This window comes from Rattus norvegicus, chromosome 6 (genome assembly GCF_021556685.1).
Source record: "Rattus norvegicus strain SHRSP/BbbUtx chromosome 6, alternate assembly SHRSP_T2T, whole genome shotgun sequence".
NCBI classification, from domain to species: Eukaryota; Metazoa; Chordata; class Mammalia; order Rodentia; family Muridae; genus Rattus; species Rattus norvegicus.
Genome location: NC_141539.1, coordinates 56,250,354 through 56,270,062, shown reverse-complemented (window position 1 = coordinate 56,270,062; position 19,709 = coordinate 56,250,354). Strand labels below are relative to the sequence as shown.

General features: G+C 45.0%; 1 protein-coding gene and 1 long non-coding RNA gene across 2 annotated transcripts; one reads left to right on the top strand and one right to left on the bottom strand.

Moving 5' to 3' along the window:
- The first annotated feature begins 1,227 nt into the window (after nt 1-1,227).
- LOC108351223 (uncharacterized) lies at nt 1,228-13,637 on the top strand. The gene is made up of 3 exons (XR_015622992.1): nt 1,228-1,318; nt 3,331-3,514; nt 13,501-13,637. It is a non-coding gene; the product is annotated as an uncharacterized LOC108351223 (long non-coding RNA).
- Nucleotides 7,548-14,517, bottom strand: Efcab10 (EF-hand calcium binding domain 10). The gene is made up of 4 exons (NM_001108706.1): nt 14,171-14,517; nt 10,951-11,115; nt 10,762-10,849; nt 7,548-7,806 (listed from the first exon to the last, which is right to left on the bottom strand). The coding sequence occupies exons 1-4, from the start codon at nt 14,277-14,279 to the stop codon at nt 7,770-7,772; spliced, it is 399 nt and encodes a 132-aa protein (NP_001102176.1). The 5' UTR covers nt 14,280-14,517; the 3' UTR covers nt 7,548-7,769.
- Nucleotides 14,518-19,709: the final 5,192 nt, after the last annotated feature.

Sequence of the window (19,709 nt, the reverse complement as noted above, 5' to 3'; positions counted from 1 at the left end):
CAGTCACCCTCACGGTGCTTCAGACTGCACACGCTCTAAGTAAAAGTCACCAGAGTTCTTGTATCCCATAATTCCATAAGCCCCAAAAGAAAGTAATGGCCACTCACCTTCTCATTGTTTCTGATTGTCTGTTGGTGGCCATTTGTTGTTGAATCATGCCATGCCTGAAAAATCCAGCCATTCAGAATTTTATCTTCAGTTGTAGGTGACAGAAACCCAATTCCAACTGTCTTAAATGTGGGAGTGGAGGTTATCCGTGAGGGATTTGTGTAAATGAACAGGTTAGGTATGTCTGGTTCACAGTTCATTTCTGCTTTCACTCTCAGGCAGTTCCTAGACATGTGACCATAGGTGGCTCTGACCTTGAAAATGTAGCAGAAGTGTAGCTTGGTCTTCATGTGAGTCCTGAACAAATGGAACAGGGCCTATCCCAAAAGCTGTTGCCTGTCTGTGGGATACGTTCTTCTAGCTGGGCTGCCTTGTCTGATCTCAGTGGGAGAAAATGTGCCTAGCCTCTCAGAGACTTGATGTGCCAGCATGGGGGGATACCCAAGGCCCCATCCACTCAGAGGAGAAGTGGAAGGTGGTAGGGAAAGAATTGACTGTGAGGGGCAGTGAGTAGGATGCAAAGTAAATAAGTAAAAATATAATAAAAAAAGACATTGAGTTTTCTTTTCTGAGAAAAAGAAATGGCACTTTAGCTCTCTGACCTAATTCCAGGTTTATGACAACCTTCAGTCTGTGTCTAGAAACACTGAATATTTAAGGAGCATGCTCACCATCAGGAAAATACATCATTAAAAAAAAAACAAACCACTGCAGTGAGGAAAAGAAACTGGTGAGAGAGGCGCATCACTGATATCTGAGCAATGAGGGGCACAGGCAAAAGGAAGCCACACCTTCAAGGCTAACTTCACCTGCACAGAGTTTCAGGCCAGCTAAAACTACATAGTGCCACAGTAGACAGTGTAAACCAAGCACTTGGAAGACTGAGGCAACATGGCCATGAGAGTGAAGCGACATTGGACTACTATCAAGACCCATTTTCAAACAAAACAAAACCCTCACAGACAACAAAACCCAAATGTGGTGGTTTGTATATGCTTGAACCAGGGAGTGGCACTATTAGAAGGTGTGGCCCTGTTGGAGTAGGTGTGTAACTGTGGGCTTTATGACCCTCACCCTAGCTGCCTGGAAGCCAGTCTTCTCCTAGCAGCCTTCAGATGAAGATGTAGAACTCTCAGCTCCTCCTGTACCATGCCTGCCTGGATGCTGCCATGTTCCCATCTTGATGATAATGAATTAAACCTCTGAACCTGTAAGCCAGCCTCAATTAAATGCTGTCCTTATAAGAGTTGCCTTGGTCATGGTGTCTGTTCACAGCAGTAAAAACCCTAACTAAGGCACCAAAGCAACAACAAATCCCACACAAAACTATTGCCAGTGTGCAGGCAGAGCTCCAGACCTCTGGATATAGCTGGCTGTGATGCAGCTGCTGCAGCTGCTGAGGGAGGCAGCCTGGCAGCTCTTTAGACAGCGGGATGGAATTAAATGTCCAGCAGTTCAGCTCCTTGGGACAGGAAAAGACGAAACACTTTTTACAGAAAAATGTAAGAATTCATTCTCAGCAACATTATGCATAATAGACAAAAAGGGGAAACAATCCAAATACCCATTAGTAAGTAGGTGGATAAAAATGTAGCAGGATCATAGGATAGATTATTTGGAAGCCATTAAAGCATCAAGTATACACTTAGTACATGCTAAGGAACTAAGTTTAACAAGTCAGTCACGAAGAATAATACTTCATAGGGTTCCATTTACTTGAAGTGTCCAGGATCATCAAACCCACAGACAGAGAGTAGATTACCAACTGCTTAGAGCTGGAGGCAGTAGGAGAAAATGGAGGCTTGAATACAGACATGAATGAGGGATTTTGTCGGCAGGTCATAATGATCATGTTCTAGAACTGTGGTGATGGGCACGCACCTTGGAATTACTACAACTACTGAATTGTAATAAAGGCTGAATTTGGTGTGTGTGTATGTGTGTGTTACAGCACATATGTGGAGATCTGAGGACAACATTCAGCAAGTGGTTCTGTCATTCCACCCTCTGAGGTACACGGATCAAATTTCAGGTCATCAGGCTTGGGGTGTGTGTGTGTGTGTGTGTGTGTGTGTGTGTGTGTGTGTGTGTGTGTGTGTGTGTACTGCACACACGTAGAGGTCAGAGTTGTTTCCCTCCACCGTGTGGGACCTGGGGATTGAACTCAGGTCGTCGGGCTTGGCAGCAAGCCATCACCCTGGCTCTCAAGTGCACACCTTATGTAAGAGAACTGTATGGTCTAGAGGTTCTATCGCAAGATGCCCAGCATTGTGTAAATAAATGCACCAGCAGGTGTTTGCTTGCATTTCTTCCTGCAGCTTCAACAGCAGCCATGGAGGTCTTGGAAGAGAATAATAAATGTCCTTCGCGAGCTGCAGCTGGGACAGCTAGCCTTCATGAAGAGCTCTGTCTCCGCTGACACGATTAACCTCTTAGAGTGTTTAAAGCTTGATGTGTTGACCTGCCAAGTACACCAGGTTTTGTACAAGGGAAAGATGCCGCAAAATTGGGTCAGCAAGAAGGGTTTGTCCTGCATCAGTCACCATTCACATACAAGTTATCAGAGTTGAAGGTGGTGTGTGCAGTCCAAATTTCAGCTTTTGTAAAATCACCAGCCCCAGTTTTGGAGATCGAACTTGGACTTTTGTGGATCATAGGTCCAAACTTTGGTTTTGATGGAAATCTTTCTAAACTCTACTCCTTTGTGGAATGTACTCAGAATAAATGAGGATGGTACGGCTGGACCTCACAGAGAAGTGGGGTATGATCCGGGGTTGACAGCACTGTGCTGCTCACTTTACAATGCAGAGGGTCCTGTAGTCTGTGCCCTGCCATGCTTGCATTTTAACATTTACTCTCCTGCCTTTGTGCCCTAGCATGGCACTTCACACAGAGTACTGTAATCCATTTGGAAGTAGAATGCAGAGCATAAGATTAACTGGTGTCTTTTAGGTTCTAAAGACAAACTGTAATTTCTAGCTTTATAACAATGGAACTTATGGGCTTTTAAGGAGGTGTTAAATAATTAAAAGTTAAAATGTAAATATAGATATATTTACTTGTGGTAGAGCCTTTTTAACACTGGAATTTTTTTTCTCTCTCTCTCTAGAATTCCCCCAGGACAGTACACATCTTCAATTTTAAAATGTTTTCTCGAAACCTTAAGGATACAAAGTGATAGCCCCCCCACCTCGTTCTAGTGGAGGTTGTTTCTTTTTGCAGATGGTTGTCACTGCTGCCTCAGTCTGAACATACAGTGATGTCCCCGACCATCTCAGCCTGCCCACACTTGCTGATCCCTCGTTCCCGTTACCGTCTGCTTCGGCCGGGGCAGCAGCGTTATCTCTTCTCATTCAAAATATTTCTGTCCAGTGTTTGTGGAGAAGCTGTATATGTACATCAGGAAGTAAGTCAGGGGAGACGGGGGGGGGGGGGGGGGGGCTGTGCTGAGGACAGAGGCCGCTACATGGATGGCTGTTTGGTTTAGATAATCCCCAGCTAATCAAGTCAATGAAGGGGGAGCAGCTCAGCTGCACGTTGATAGGACAAGTCACCTTCCTTTGTTTTCTCACTATTGCCAGAGGCGGCAAAACCATTTTAAACAATAAGCATAAAATCTAACCGTAAATATTGGTATAGCCAAGCACTTACCATAAGTATTGGTGTATCCAAACACTGAGGAGTTTATTTCTTTTTTTAACAATTTCAGAGTTTCATTGCTATTGGTTGTAAAAACATGAATTAAAATCTGGAGCTGGAGAGAGGGCTCAACAGTAAAGAGTACTTGATACTCTTGTAGAGGACTCCAGTTTGGTTCTCAGCACTCGCATGATGCTTTACAACCATCCATAACTCCAGTCCTGGGCCTCTGGCACACTCTTCTGACCTCCACAGGCACACATGTGGTGCACAGACACACATATGCATAAGATAAAAATTTTGAATTAAAACCTTAAAACATTTAGCATGTATCTATTATATTGTCAAAATACAATAGAGAAACAGAAATAGTGTATGTGATTGACGTCCTTGAAAGTCGACAGGAACGAGGTGTGTATTACGTGCTGTGCTTACATCCTAGCATCTGGCTTAGTGCCATCTGTTTATTACTGGGAGGGTAAACAGACAACGAATGCAAGCATAATCCTGCCACCTGCAGAAAATAAAACATCACAGCCAGGCTTGGTGCCTAACAATAGCACAGGCAGGAGAAAAATCTGTTCTCTTATAAACTTAATATTAATTTTAGCTCTAAGTATAGGTATAAAAATGAGAACACTTGCAAGGAATCTAGTCAAAATGTGTTTACTTAAGATTTACACTCCTCCATTACTGGTGAGACTGCACTTTGGAAATCAATCTGGCGGTTCTTCAGAAAATTGGAAATAGTTCTACCTGAGGACCCAGCTATACCACTACTGGGCATATACTCAAAAGATGCTCCAACATATAACAAGGACACATGCTCCACTATGTTTATAGAAGCCTTATTTATAATAGTCCGGAGCTGGAAACAACCCAGATGTCCTTTGACAGAGGAATGGTTACAGAAAATGTGGTACATCTACACAATGGAGTACTACTCTGCTATTAAAAACGACTACATGAAATTCTTAGGCAAATGGATAGAACTAGAAAATATCATCTTGAGTGAGGTCACCCAGTCACAAAAGAACACACATGGTATGCATTCGCTGATAAGTGGATATTAGCCCAAAAGCTCGGAATGCCCATGATATAACTCACAACCCATATGGAGTTTAAGAAGAAGGAAGACCAACGTGTAGATGCTTGAGTACTACATAGAAGGGAAAACAAAATAATCACAGGAGGTAGAGAAAGGGAGGAACTGATGGGAGAGAAGAGGGGGAGGGAAGAAAAGGGGCAGTACCAGGTATTGGAAGGGACAGGAGAAAAGTACAGAGGGTCAGGAAATTGAATAGAAATATGTAAGTGTGGGTGCGGGGGAACTGGAGTTTAGCCACGAGAAAGTCCCAAATGCTAAGGAAGCGAGAGGCTCCCAGGAACCAAAGGCAATGACTTTAGCTGAAACACCCAATAAAGGGGAGATAGAATCTATAGAGACCATATCCAGTGGATAAGCATGGACCCCGGTTGATGGGTGGAGTCACCCACCCATCTCAATTTTTTTTAAATGTATTGGTTATTTATTTACATTTCAAATGTTATCCCCCTTCCTGGTTTCCCCTCTGCAAACCCCCTATTCTATCCCTCCTCCCTCTGCTTCTATGAGGGTGCTCCCCCACCCATCCACCCACTCTCCCCTCACCATCCCAGCATTTCTCTACATTGGGGCATGGAGCCTTCACAGAACCAAGGGCCTCTCCTTCCATTGATGCCAGATATGGCATCCTCTGTTACATATGCAGCTGGAGCCATGGGTTGATCCACTGTGCACTCTGGTTAGTGGTTTAGTCCCTGGGAGCTCTGAGGGATCTGGTCGGTTGGTGTTGTTCTTCCTATGGGGTTGCAACCCCTTCAGCTCCTTCAGTCCTTCCCCTAGCTCCTCCATAAGGGGCTAATATTTTTGAGATGGGTGAGTGGCCCCATCCCTCAACCAAGGGCGGTTCCTAACCTCTGGATACGGCCTCTATAGGTTCTCTCTCCCTAGGTGTGGGAGGAGACAGGGAAAATGTACAAGTCAGGAAATTGAGCATGAGTGTGTGGCAATGGGGGATGGGGAACTGGGGGTAGCCACCAGAAAGTCCCAGATGCCAGGAAAGCAAGAGGCTCCCAGGCCCCAGCAGGGATGAAACCTCAAAAATTTTAACCCAGAAATGTTCCTGTCCAAAGGAAAGACAGGGACAAAAACTGGAACAGAGACTGAAGGAAAGGCCATCCAGAGACCGCCCCTCCTAAAGATTCCATCTACAGACATCAACCCCCCACAGTATTGCTGATGCCAAGAAGCACTTGCTGACAAGAGCCTGTTATGGCGGTTCCCCGAGAGGTTCTACCAGCACCTGACAAATACAGATGCAGATACTCACAGCCAGTCATTGGACTGAGCCCAGTGGAAGAGCTAGGGGAAGGACTGAAGGAGCAGAAGGGAATTGCAACCCCATAGGAAGAACAATATCAACTAACTAGACCCCCTAGAGCTCACAGGGACTAAACCACCAACCAAAGAGTGAACATGGAGGGATCCATGGCTCCAGATACCTATGTAGCCGAGGATGGCCTGTCTGACATCAATGGGAAGGGAGGCCCTTGGTCCTGTGGAAGTTTGTTACCCCAGCTTAGGATGATGCTGGAGCAGTGGGGTGGGAATGGGTGAGTGGGTAGAGCAGCATCTTTATAGAGGCAACTTGGGGGGGGAGAGGGATGGAATGGGAAGTTTGTGGAGGAATAACCAGGAAGGGAGATATCATTTGAAATGTATATGGATGAAATGATTAATAATAATAAAAATATTTGCATTATGTATAGAGTTTTTGCAATTTGGAAGCACTCTTTTAAACCATAAATACGTTTGCTTATTTCAGGAAGTTGTGGTTGTTTCTGGTTTGATTTTTCTCTTTTTGAAATGCAGTTTCACATACCTCAGGCTGTCCTTGAACTCAGTGTGTACTAGCAGAGGGTGACCCTGAGCTTCTGACCTTTCTGCCTCCATCTTCTGAGTGCTTTGATACCCCCAAGCCCTGTCCCGTGCTGCATTCATGCTAGGCAGGCACTCTATCGAGTACATTAAATATTCAGCCTCCATTTGTTTTATGATCTAAATTCTTCGTGTTTGTGTGTGTGGAGGCCAGATGACAACTTGGAGGAAGTGGCTCTCTCCTTCCACCACTCGGATCCCAAGGACTGGGCTCAGGTTACCAAGCGTGTCAGCAGGCACCTTTTTACTCACAGAGCCGTATTACCAGCCTTCCTACTTCTGCCTCCATTCTGAGTCAGGGTCTCACTAAGCAGGCTGGCCTGGAAGTCACAGTGTAGCCCAGACTGGCCTTGAACTCACAGAGCTCCTCCTGCTTCAGCTTGCTGAGTGTTGGGATTAAAGGTGTGTGTCATTATCCCCGACCTGTTCATGTTTGCGTTTTGTCTTGCTGTTTTGCCTTTTCTGCTGCATTCATTTTTATTCTTTTTCTTTTCCCCCCATTTCTTAATTGTACCTAAAACCATAGCTGCGTTTAATGTTAGCGTCAGTTTTCTGAGGCAAACCCCGACGACAGTGAAACACAGTCCTGCTGTTCATGACTAATCGTTTATTAATCCCCCACACCTCATGGAGTCCCAGCCTACTTACAAAATAGTAAATCCACAGATAGTCAAAATGGCCGTTGGACTCTCCAAAGGTCATCATTGCCCTGTGGATGGTGTAGGAGAAGGCTGATCTCTCTGGTCTGCATCAGTTCTGCCTCACTCCTAGAAGGTGGCCTGCAGTAGCTTCTGAGTGCATTCCTGCCACGGCAGCCTTAAGTGAAGTTGGAAGGGACACATACAAACTGGCTCGGCAAAACCCTGAGGTTCTGCTTAATTTGAAGACAAACTGACCTAACCGTGGACAGTAACATGTCTTTGAGAAAACTGCTGTCAAACAAAGATGACTGCTGGACTGACGTCTCATAAAACGTTGAATTAATGAGACCGGACAAGTGAAAACTTGGGAGAACCATTTATTATCTTGCACTGCGATGCCACTAAAACACGGACCACATTTCCTTCATCCTCTTGTTCCTAAGGAAACAAAGAACAGAAAACTCAGCTATGAGAAGCAGAGTAATGGCATTACAAACAGAAATGCAGATGTCTGAAGGCAGCGTGAGAGGGATGAAAGGGAGGGTTGGCCGTGTCTGACCTCCACTGGGCTAAGCAAGGGGAGTTATTGTAGGCAGCAACCAATAAACCTTAGAAATACTTAAGCATGCATGTCGGTCCTCGAGGTTCCTGTATGCAGTTTGGGGACCCACTATGTTTATATGAGAGACACTGTGACCTGGGAGTGCTGGAAGACATCTATAATCCCAGCACTCTGAAGGCTGAGGAATCTTCGGGAGGATTCAAGACTTGCCTTAGCAACATAGTGAGATGCTATCGGTCCCAACTCCCTCCTCCCCCACTGCAAATAAATGCGTTTTATAAAACAGTAGTTAAGCTATGGTTGTTCGTAATATTCTACGTTCATATCCTTCCATTTAAGGTGCTCCTTAGTTGTATTTGTGTGTAAATTCCTGTGCACATGTGTTTATTTATCCATGTGTGGAACGTGTGTGTGTGTGTGTGTGTGTGTGCATGTGTGTGTGTGTGTGTGTGTGTGTGTGTGTGTGTGTGTGTCTGTGGAGGCCAGAGGTCAACCTTGAGTATTGTTCCTCAAGATGTTAACCTTGTTTTAGAGACAGGATCTCTTACTGGGACTTTGGGCAAGTCTCGGGCTTCCTTCTGCTACTGCCTCCCCTAGACAGGTATTATTACTATACACCATCATGTCAGATATTTTACATGGCCTCTATGGAGCAAACCATATTTGCACACCAACAGCTTTACCACTAAGCAACTCCCCAGCCCTCCCTAGCTCCATTTCTTGTGACAATGGCAATCTTTTTTCTCTGGCTGAAATGCGCTAGAGGCCAGACACTGCTTTAGCCATTTGCCCGTGGTAATATTTATGTAGCTGGTGAGGTGAGAGATCCTTTGTGTAGGCATGTCTGGGTATGTATTTGAGTATGGGCAAGCAGAGGCCAGAGGTTGATGTTGGGTGTCTTCTGTGGTTGCTTTCAGACATGTGCCACGGTGCCCAGCTTTTACATGGGAGCTCTGGATTTAAACTTGGGTCCTTGCAGATATGTCACAAGCCCTTTGTCAGTGAGCCAGCTCCCTGGTCTGAGGCAGACTCTAAGCTTTTTTCCCCCCTTTTAACATTTCCTTGGTCTTGGGAGTAATAGGCTGTGTGTGTGGGTGTGTGTGTGGGTGGGTGTGTGGGTGTGCAAGAGTGAGGGGGGGTAACTAGAGATCATCCTCAGAGCCTTCCTCATGCAAGGCAAGTGCTCAACCAACATCCCCAGCTCAGACAATGACCCCTTGATTAATAAATCCTCTGACAATAAGGCTTTTACACAAATTGAGCTTAATTAGCTGGAAGATTCCTACACCTATAAAATTTTATTCCATTTTTTCTGACATGGCAATTATTTATCACTTCCAATGCTGTAACATCTCAACCCAAAACTGCCCAGCTGGGGGTTGGACAGATGGCTCAGCTGTTAAGAGGCTACTCTTCCAGAGGGCTTGGGTTCAAGGCCTAGCCCACATATGGTGGTTCACAACAAACTACAACTCCAGTCCTACACCACCTTCTTCTGGCCTCTGTGGATACTGCATGCATGCGATGCACAGACAAGCTCGGGCAAACACTCACACACAGAAGATAAAACCTCAAAAAAAAATAATTAAGTCAAACACACACAGCCTGCATTATTGATATTTACCCTGTAGAAAGTTATTTTGAAAAAACACTTTAAGGTACATTCTATTCTATTTTCTGAGGGGGAGGGGAGGGATGAACTTGCTTTGTAGCTCAGGCTGGCATTGAACTCATGATCCTCCTGCCACTGCCATCACCCGAATACTGGGACTCCAATTCTTGTTACTCTCTATTTAAAGTCATATCAATGTACAATTATGATTGGGGTTTTTGTGTAGTGGGGTGTCGTCAGCAGGCATGTGGACATCAGATGACAACTCTGTGTCTTCAGTTCTCCTTTTCTACCTTTATATGAGTCCCAAGAGTAAAACTCTGGTTGCAAGGCTTGCATGGGAACCATTTTCCCTTGCTTAGGCTTCCCACCAGTCCTCTTCTACATTATATACAGGGGTTTTTTAGCTACTGTGTGGAGTGTAGAGCCTTAGTAATTCTAGCAGACTGAGCCTCCTCGCTTCATGTGTGAGAATGGATGGGGTTTGTTTTGTTTTGTTTTGTTTTGTTTTAATATTAGAAAGAGTCTTTGTACATAGCCCTGCCTGTGCTGCGACTCACTATGTAGATCAGGCTGTCCTCAAACTCACAAACATCTACCTGCTTCTGCCTCCAGAGGGCCAGGATTAAAGGTGTGCTCCAACACACCCCACATTGATGAGGTTTCCTAAAGAGAAAAGAATAAAGCCACCTCTGGAACTTCCTCTTTAACCCTATCAACAGCACCCCTTTCCTTCCCAGAGGGAGCTTTTTCTGCCTTCATTTTCTAATTGCTGAAAGTTAAAAGGAATGAAACGATTCACTCAAAAGACAGTGTGTGGGGGCGGGGGGGTGTAGAGAGATGGCTGATTGAGTAAAACACTTGTTGTACAAATGTGAGGACCTGAGTTTGGATCCCCAGAACGCACGCAAGCTGGGCACTGAAGTGTGAACTCCATGCTTCTACAGCAAGCTAGGCAGTAGAGACAGAGAATCCTGCAAGCCTATAGGCTGGGTAGCCTGGGGTATACTGTTCAGCAGCAAACAACAAAGAGACAAGGTAGGGGGTAAAAACTGACACCTGAGGTTGCTCTGGGCCTCACATGTATATCACACACACACACACACACACACACACACACACACACACACACACACTAAAAAAAGGGTAGTGGTACTCTATATGCAATGATATTAACACTTCAAAATCATAACATACTATTAAAATATTTCAAACTTACACTTCGTCCCTGAATTTATCCAGAGTGATCGCATGTCCATCGTCACCCAAAACTTCATCTTCAGTGTACAGGCCCAGGTTTTTTAGGGCTGCAAAAGTGAGAAAGGGAAGAAACGGAAATTTACAAACTAGGATTATTTTCAGCTACAGAAAGTGACGGGTCGCCTCAGTCAGTTTGTGGGTCGCCGACCTTCTTTATACTGCACAAATGATATGGTGCCTTTGCCAGCGTTGTCCATCATCTCAAACATGGACACAATGTTAGAGTTGTCCATAAAGTAGGGAAACGCCACACCCGTTAACTTGGCGACTTTCAGACGCTCCAAAAGAGAGATCAGATAATCTCTCGGTTTTTCTGCAAAGAAACAGTTGAGACTTATTCTTATATGAAATTAGATTGTGCACAAGTATAAACAGTCAGTTATGAGGTCATCATCCTGATCTATAGAGTGATATATATACATCGGCACATACACATTTACATGCATACATATGCACACACACATATGCACATACACACATATGCTCATTCATACATATGCACATATATACACATACATGCATACATACACGCATACATGCATAGATATGTACATGCAAACATGTGTACATACATATGCACATACAAGCAGATGTATATACATATGTACATGCATACACATATACATACATACATGTGTACATGCATATACACATACATACATACATATATATGTACATACACATATACATACATACAAAGAGAAGGGCAAGCAGTTGACACTATGCTAAAACAAGATTGGTCAAATTCTAGCAGCTAAAGTTGGTGATGGGTCCAGTAAGCCAGTATAGACCGACTAGTCACTTAGCAAATGCCTATGTTGAAGGCACTGCACTCAGGTGCAGGACTTGCTTCCATGAGCCCCACAGTGCAACTGAACATGCCAGCACTCTACCTCAGACAATTGGCCATTACAATCCAGGCTAGACTTGGGCACTGTTTTTTACAAGCTCCCCAGAAGATCTAATTTGCAGAAAGGGATGGGCATTAGAAAGACAAAGGGTTGGCATGTTGCAGGGAAGAAGCTGGCCTGGGAGAAACCAGGAAACGCAAATGTCTTAGACAAATGCATTTTCTGATGAGGCAGAATGCTTGTGTCTGACAAAGAAGCAATTGCTCTGGGCCAGCAGGCTCTTCCGTTGGACTGATTTTAAAAATGGAAAATCGAGTCCACTTTCCAAAACTAAGGCAGCCGTCATGGCAGAAGTCAGACATAAGACAGCACCGATTAGATGGCCAATGCCACCATTGCTGCAGTTTATTCTTTGAATATTAGGTCTCAGGCCCACATTTTCTAAAAATCATTTTAAAGTCATTGGTGAGGATTAAAAATGTAAGGTTCCTGGGGCGGAGGAGCTGACTCAGCGTTTACTAACACTTGTCCTTGCAAAGGATCCAAGTTCTGTTCCCAGCACCTTCCTCAAGAGGCTCACAAACCCTGTAACTCCAGTCCCAGCAGCTCTGATGCCTTATTGTGGCCTCTTTAGGCCCTTGCACACACATGGCATACATTGAAACAGACATACACATAGACAAAAGAAAAACAAACCTAAAGAAAAGGGTAATGGCCCCATTACCCACTTCAACTAGAGTTCGACCAATCTTATTTCACCATAGTGTTATTTACTTGCCCTTCTGTATGTATGTGTATGGGTATGTATGTATGTATGTATGTATGTATGTATGTATGTATGTATTTGGTTTTTCAAGTCAAGGTTTCTCCTCCACGTAGTCCTGGCTGTCCTAGGACTCACTCTAGACCTCAAACGCAGAAAAATGCATGCCTCTGCCTCCCGAGTGCTGGGATTAAAGGTGTGTGCCACCATGCCTGGCTTCTTTGTGTATGAAGAAAATGACACTGGTCATTACTTGAAGGGTGTGTCTTAGTTACTTTTCTGTTGCTATGCTAAAATGCTCTGACAAAAGCAACTTAAGGGGGGAGGGTTTATTGTGCATCACGGTGCATCACGGTTCGGAATTAAAGTCCATCAAGGCAGGGAAAGTCCCAGAGCAGGAAGCAAAGGTGATAGCTTCTGCTCAGCTTACTTTCTCCTTGTTATATCTCCAAGATCCTAATCCTGGGAATGCTGCCCCCTGATAAACAGGTTTTCCCATCCCAATTAGCCTAATCAAGATACACCACAGACATGCCCATCTCCCAGATGGTTCTAGACTTCATTACTTTGACAATGAAGAGAAAGAGAAAAAGAAAAACAAAGCTAATATAATATAAGCACATTATATATGTTATAATATATGTAATATAAGCATATTATATATGTATATTAAACATTGATGGTTCTGAACATTAGATGAACTAAATTTGTGCTTTAAATGTAATGGTCAGTGGTTAAGAGCACTTGTTCTTGCAGAGGATCTGGTTCGGGTCCCAGCACCCATATGGTGCTTCATAACCATGGGCAACTCTAGTTCAGTGGATCTGACACTCTCTTCTAACCTCCTCAGAGCCAGGCACACAGGCATGTAGGCACAACCATGATGCACAGCTATATATGCAGGCAAAACACCTATACACGTTTAAATACATACTTTTTTAAAACACAATAAAATATTTCAAAATACTTTTCTCATCCCCTAGGTGATCACACTAGTTTTCTTTTTTCTTTTTCTTTTCTTTCTTTCTTTCTTTTTCTTTTTTTTTTTCTGCGTTGGAATGGTATTTCTGTTTCCTTTCCACAGAAGTAAATGAACATTTTGGAATCTTGAAGACTTATTAAGAAGGCCGGCAGGCTCAGAACACTGAGAGGAGGCAATCCCATTTTCATCTCAGATGTAACTTCTTTCCGTACACCAATAAAATTATGAAATAACCCAAATTTCAAGGAGTCTAATGTGTAAAACTGCCAGGAAAAAAAGCTGACTCCCTAGGAAGATCCTGGCAGCTCACGCTAGCCATTCTTTAGCTCCCTCAATAAATTAGAGACTCCTTGGAATCGAAAAGATCTATCGCTTGCGTGGCCAAGGCTGATGTAGCTGTAATTTATTTAATAACACCCCTCCTCCTCCCGCTCTCAGTGTTCTGTCCGGTCCTGTCCCCATTAGATCTGTACTATTGTCTCCATTCCCGTGGAAGACTCTGACATTCAGTCTTGCCCCAAGTACTCACAACTAAGTGGACCTGGAGCTAGGCAGTCCCCAGACTCTGCCGCTCGCAGACTCTGCCAGTCTCCCTACCATTGCCTGCGGCACCAAGAGAACGTTTTTCATGTTTGATTCAGGATGGGGAAGCACGTGAAGCGGGAAGGGATGGAGTGCGTAGAAAGAACTGGGTATAGGGAGTGAAGCGGCAGGCTGAGATCCTTTGCTTAAGGACTGGTAGACAGAAAGCCAATGGACACAACACCCTTACTTGGTCGGGCAAAGAGAAGAAAGCTAGTAAGCTGACTCAGCAACTCCATGATCCGATGTTTTTCTAAATACAGCTTGGCCTGAAGCTCCCGGTCAAGCACAGGGTCCATGTTTCCTAGCTGAGCCGTTGCTAGGCGACCAGGCAGCCTCCAGGCGGCCCGATTCCGCCCCTTTCGTGCTCAGTCACGTGACACACCTCACCTTCTTCCCAAGCCCCACCCCTCCGCCTCTTCCTCCTCCCTCCCAGGTACCGGGACAACCTCATTCCAGCGGCTTCCTTGGGCCGGCAGTCTGTGAGGGTGCGGGTGCCCACCCTTTCATCGACTGAGGCCGAGCTTGTTTGGTCCAGGTTCCTGTTTCCTGTACTTGTTTGTCCCAGGATGAGGCTTTAAGTGATAGGAACCCAGGACTTACCAATAAAGAAAGAATGTTGGCTGTTCTAAGAGTCCTGAATAGCATTTTCTGGGTGAGTGGACTGCAGGGATGGAGGTCTGGCAGAAGGTCTCAGCAGACAGATACCGAGCTTGGGTGTTTTCTGCTGAACTACACCAGGGTTGCCCAAACTTTTTCCACTTTCAGCTCTTTTCAACACTTTTCCTGTGCAACCCTGTATAAAATAGATAGATAAATCTAGCATGCTGTCCGAAAGAAATTAATTTTAAAACAGTTCTTTGAGGTCAGGTGCACGTCTGTTTGTAATACCAGCACTTGAGGGTGGAAGAGTAAATGTTCAGTGTCATCCTTGGCTACGAAGAGAGGTCAAGGCCAGCCTGGGATACATGGCCCTGCCTCAGAAAACCGTAACAAACTAAATCAAAGCAAAACATTTTGCTGGTCATTGAAAATAAAAAGCAAATTTGTGTCCCAATGGGTGCTTGCTTATTTTAAGGAATTAAATGCCAGCGGAATACTTGATACTGGAAAGCACAGAGCATCTTCGGCGGTTTTCAAAGTCAGCTGGTATTTTGATTTTATAATTGTCAAAGCCGAGAATGCTACATCACGGAAATACGTAGTACAAATTGGCTGATGTATGTTTAGGGCCGTCCCAGTAATTCTTGGAAATTCTCTTTACCCCAAGTCAAAAATATACTTAATGATTTTACTTTATTTTTTTATGACATTCAAGGCATCAAAACAAACATCTGCAACTAGGTCACAGCTCAATGGCAGAGACTTGACTAGAATGTCAAGACCAGAGGTTAGATCTGCCGCTTTGCAACAACAACACCCCCAAAATCTAAACAAATGAAGCTAAAAGATGCTATTTAAAAGGGCTGTCGGCATGGATAAATCTCCGAGCATCCCTCGGAATGTGAGGGAGACTCTAGATTTAACCCCAGCACCCCAAACAAAACATTAGCTCATAACTTACAGCAGGATATAAAGATGAGTACCTGTAACCCCAGCACCAGGAGGGAGGACAGAGGCAGCCCGGTAAAATAAATGAATGAACAAACTAATCCTTTGAATACAATCTAACACGCAAAATTCATGCACGCTGATGAATGACAGTAGGAAAATATTAAAAGGCTTTGTTCTCTGTAATTAAGCCATTATATGTCTATACAAGAGTAAAATTCTGCATAGACAGTAAAAACACTGCAATTCATTACATGCCATAGGCTCAGAGCCCAGCTTAGGCAGTGTCTGCTGGCACCTTGTGGTATGACGCATGGAAAGTTCAGATCTGTCTCTTGTGTGTTCAGAACCAAGGCTGCAAGGAAGTTGGATGACTCATGCTGCCAGAAACACCGTGCATTCATTATGCTTTTGATTTTGAAGTTTTTGGCTCTCGCAGGCTTAGAAACTCTAATGTTGCCAAATGTTTTGAGACCTATACCTGCGATTATGTAATCTGGGCTCTGTGTGTGTGTGTGTGTGTGTGTGTGTGTGTGTGTGTGTGTGTGTGTGTGTTCTGTGTTGGCTTTCCCTCCCTTGTTCACAGACTCCTAGTAAGCCCCAGCCCCCTAGACTACTCTAGCACTGGTCCTGATCCCTGGAGGCCAGCCCTCCACACACCTCCACCCATCACACCCACCCCAGCCTGAAGGATCGCCAACAACCACCCCACCCGACAAGACTTCCCAGTTGGCTCTAACAGCAGTTAGGGGGAGCAGGAGAGTCCCTGCACTCGGGAAAAAGAATCCCACCAATCCCTGAGTTCATTCCATATAATAATCCCTCTCATCTCAGGCCACCCTGAACCCACACACCCCAGAAACTCTACAGTGTTCTGTTTAGTTCTCTGCTGCTTCTTGCCCAAGCAGAGGCAGCCACCCTCCCAGGTTTTTCCCTCCCAATAAATCTGTGTGAAGTATGTCGTACAGTGTGATTTTGCAGTATTCCTTGGCCTCCCCTCAGAGCTGTGACAACACTTGCCAATGGCTCTCCTGGTGCTTGCCCTGTCCCTCACCTCCAGACTTACCTCCTGGCTCACTGGATGCTCAGCACCCAATCAGTGGCGATTAGGTAAGTGTCTCCTTCCGTCGGTGTAAATGCTTCCCTGAGTCCAAGGAAGTGACCTCTGAGTGTCAGCATCCCTCTGGTGCTCCTAGGGGTGGAGGTATCCACAACCACAGTCTTTAAGGCTACCTGGTGGCCTCTGCTTCTGACTCCTCCTCTCCATCCTTGGAGCTGAAGTCTTGCAGTTTCCTTGGGGCTATTGTGCCTTTCCTGCTGTCTTCTCCCATCTTCCTTTCAGGACTCCCTGTAATCTCACAGCTCCTCTAGACCCTCTTGGCTTTTGCAACCCCATCCCCCACCCCTTTCCTCTGAAACACACACACACACACACACACACACACACACACACACAGAGAGAGAGAGAGAGAGAGAGAGAGAGAGGTTTTCATCCTCATCTTCTGGCTTCTACAAAAGCCTTGGTATCAGTTTCTCCCCAACCCCCTGTAGAGTGTAGTCCTGACCCACTGAATGACTTAGTCCTCCCTGAGGTCTTTTAGTCCTCCCTGAGTCCTGGAAACACCAGTGACTACAGGATCTCCCCACTCTCATGGATCATCGACTGACTCAATCCACACGAGCAGTAGGAGCAGAGACAGGCAGGGAACAGGGGTTGAGAAGCCCTGTGAATACGCACAGTGAATGACCACACCGGGACTGCTTGTCAGTAGACAGATCAGCTTAGGGTGAGTGAAGGCTTATAAGGTTTCGGGAGACCGAGGGTAGGCAGATGTAGGATGGGCAAAGGCCATTGCCATCAGGCTTAGGGTACCTGACATACCTCATTAGCATGGGGAAGCATTTCAGGAATCTCAGGTGCTGATTGAACAGATTTTATCTGGAGAAAGGAAATCGATAAACTATGAACTGAGGCTACGTGACGTTTCTCAGGTAGAGGTGAGTGTAGAGGCTTAGAATTCCCAGGACAAGGTCAGAGAAGGAGGAACCCTGTTAACAAGGGTAGTCCCTCATTACATGGCGAGCCCCATAAGGCTATCCAGTCGACAGTAGATTTCTACCTTAATTAGCAGTTTTCCCACAAGGCTGTAGGTGACATTTTCCTTCCCTTCTCTCATCCATGGGAACCATGTCTTTCATACCCTCATTCCCCTTGGGATGCCTCTTAGAAGACTTCTAGCCTCTTCACCCGGCACCTGCCACACATTTATCCACTTTTGCAATTGAATTTGGCCTTAGCACCACTTAGATTATCAGGTCAAAAGGCTGCCTAGTGGCTGGATACCCATATTATATGGGAATTTTTCTGAAGTGGAAAGAGATTCCTCATTCCTTATTTCTCTTTTCTCCACTCCAAACCCTGTTCTGGTCTCCCCGTCCCACCTTGCCCCCATATGTGTAAATGTCCATCTTTTAAGTTAATATTGATGGATCAGTAAGTTTGTTGCAAAGTGAGAGAGAACAAGGTCTGACATAGCAGGAGGGGCAAGAAGCAAAGGAGTAGGCCAGGTGTAGTTCGTACACATACCCACGTACACATACCCACGTGCAGTCCGCGCTGGCTGACGTGTCTCTCAGCTCCCTCCTGCAGGACCCTCTGTCTATAACCTGGGCTTAAAAATTTCCTATTTCTAAGCCTTCTTTTTTCCCAGTTCACTGGATTCAGTTTTGTGAGGACTTGGGCTTCTTTCAGCCTTGAGTGGCATTAAACTGTTGCCTTGTGCTCTCCCCCTTTAATTGGAAGCTAGCTCTGGAGTTGGGATATGGCTCTCCTTCTTCTAGACCCAAGCATGTTGGCTTAAAGGTTTCCTCTAAAATATGATACGGCTTGCCCCTGACTATGTGACATAGAAAGGAGAGCAAAACAGAATAAAAGGACAGACTATTCCCAATGGGGACTATTGTGACTCATCTCCAACTCTTTGTTTTGAATTTAACTCTCTAAAACTCTTGCCTCAAAAATCTTACCTCAAAATCTGCCAGATTGTTGTGCAAACTTTCTTTACCTCAAGATTTGCAAGCACTAGTATGATTGAAACCCAGTAAATCTGTTTACTTAAAACTCACAACACCAGGGTTGACAGTTTAACGTTTATATTTAGGTTAACTTTAGGGAAACACGCGGCTGGCTGCCATCTGAGTTGCTGTCTCCCCATCTGGATAGAGGCCATCATGTGGCTAACAGCCATCTTTGCTAGGGTTGGACAGGATGGATTTTTACCACATGACCTCACTCCCATTTGATTAAAAGTGACCACAAGGCATAAGCCAACCAAGGAAAAACAAAGCCAAACAAGACAATTCCTCTCCCATTTCCAACATGCTTACGAGCCTCCCCTTGTTAGCCTCGGTCCACAGTCTCTTCTCTCCCTCTCTGGCCTCTTTAGTCTCTCTTTCTTCCTTCTCAGTGATAGGCTAGCAAGACTAACTCTCTTGGTGCCCACTTTAGCCCACTGGCAGCCCTCAATCCTCTTGCTACTCACTCCTGCTCTACTATGGAGCCTCCTTTGCCTCCCCGTCAGGGCCTAAACCTGCCATAGTTCTTCCCTTGCAAAAGGTTGCTAGGATGGTTTGGTCAGAGTACATCTTCTCATTAAATGAACTCTCTCAATCAAAAAGGAGATTGGGGTTCTACACTGCAAATTCCTCCACCTATCTTTATTAAGGAGTTATGGTATATCATCCATCCTTACAATGTCTTCTTCTATGATGTTTATATGATTCTCACCAACGATCTCCTCCCCGAGGAGTACAATTGAGTCTGGGACCTGGCTAGAGCTCATGCAGACAAAAATCCACCAAACTAACACCACTCATCCAGGACCAAGTCAGTCCCTGGAATGGAACTGCAACACCCCAAGGGGCATCCTTGCTAGGGACCTATTTATAGCCTGCCTCCTGGCTTGTCTCCATAAGGCCACCCTTAAAATGGTACATTGTGAAAAAATCCTAGAGGTCGTCCAGGAGAAACACAAAACCCCATCTCAATTCCTAGACCTCCTGACAAAGGCTCCCTTAGACTACAACAATCCGAATCCTGAGGCCCCAGGTGGAAAACAACCCTTATGACCTACTTTTTCTCCCAGACTTTTCCTGATATTAGGCTCAAACCTAAACAT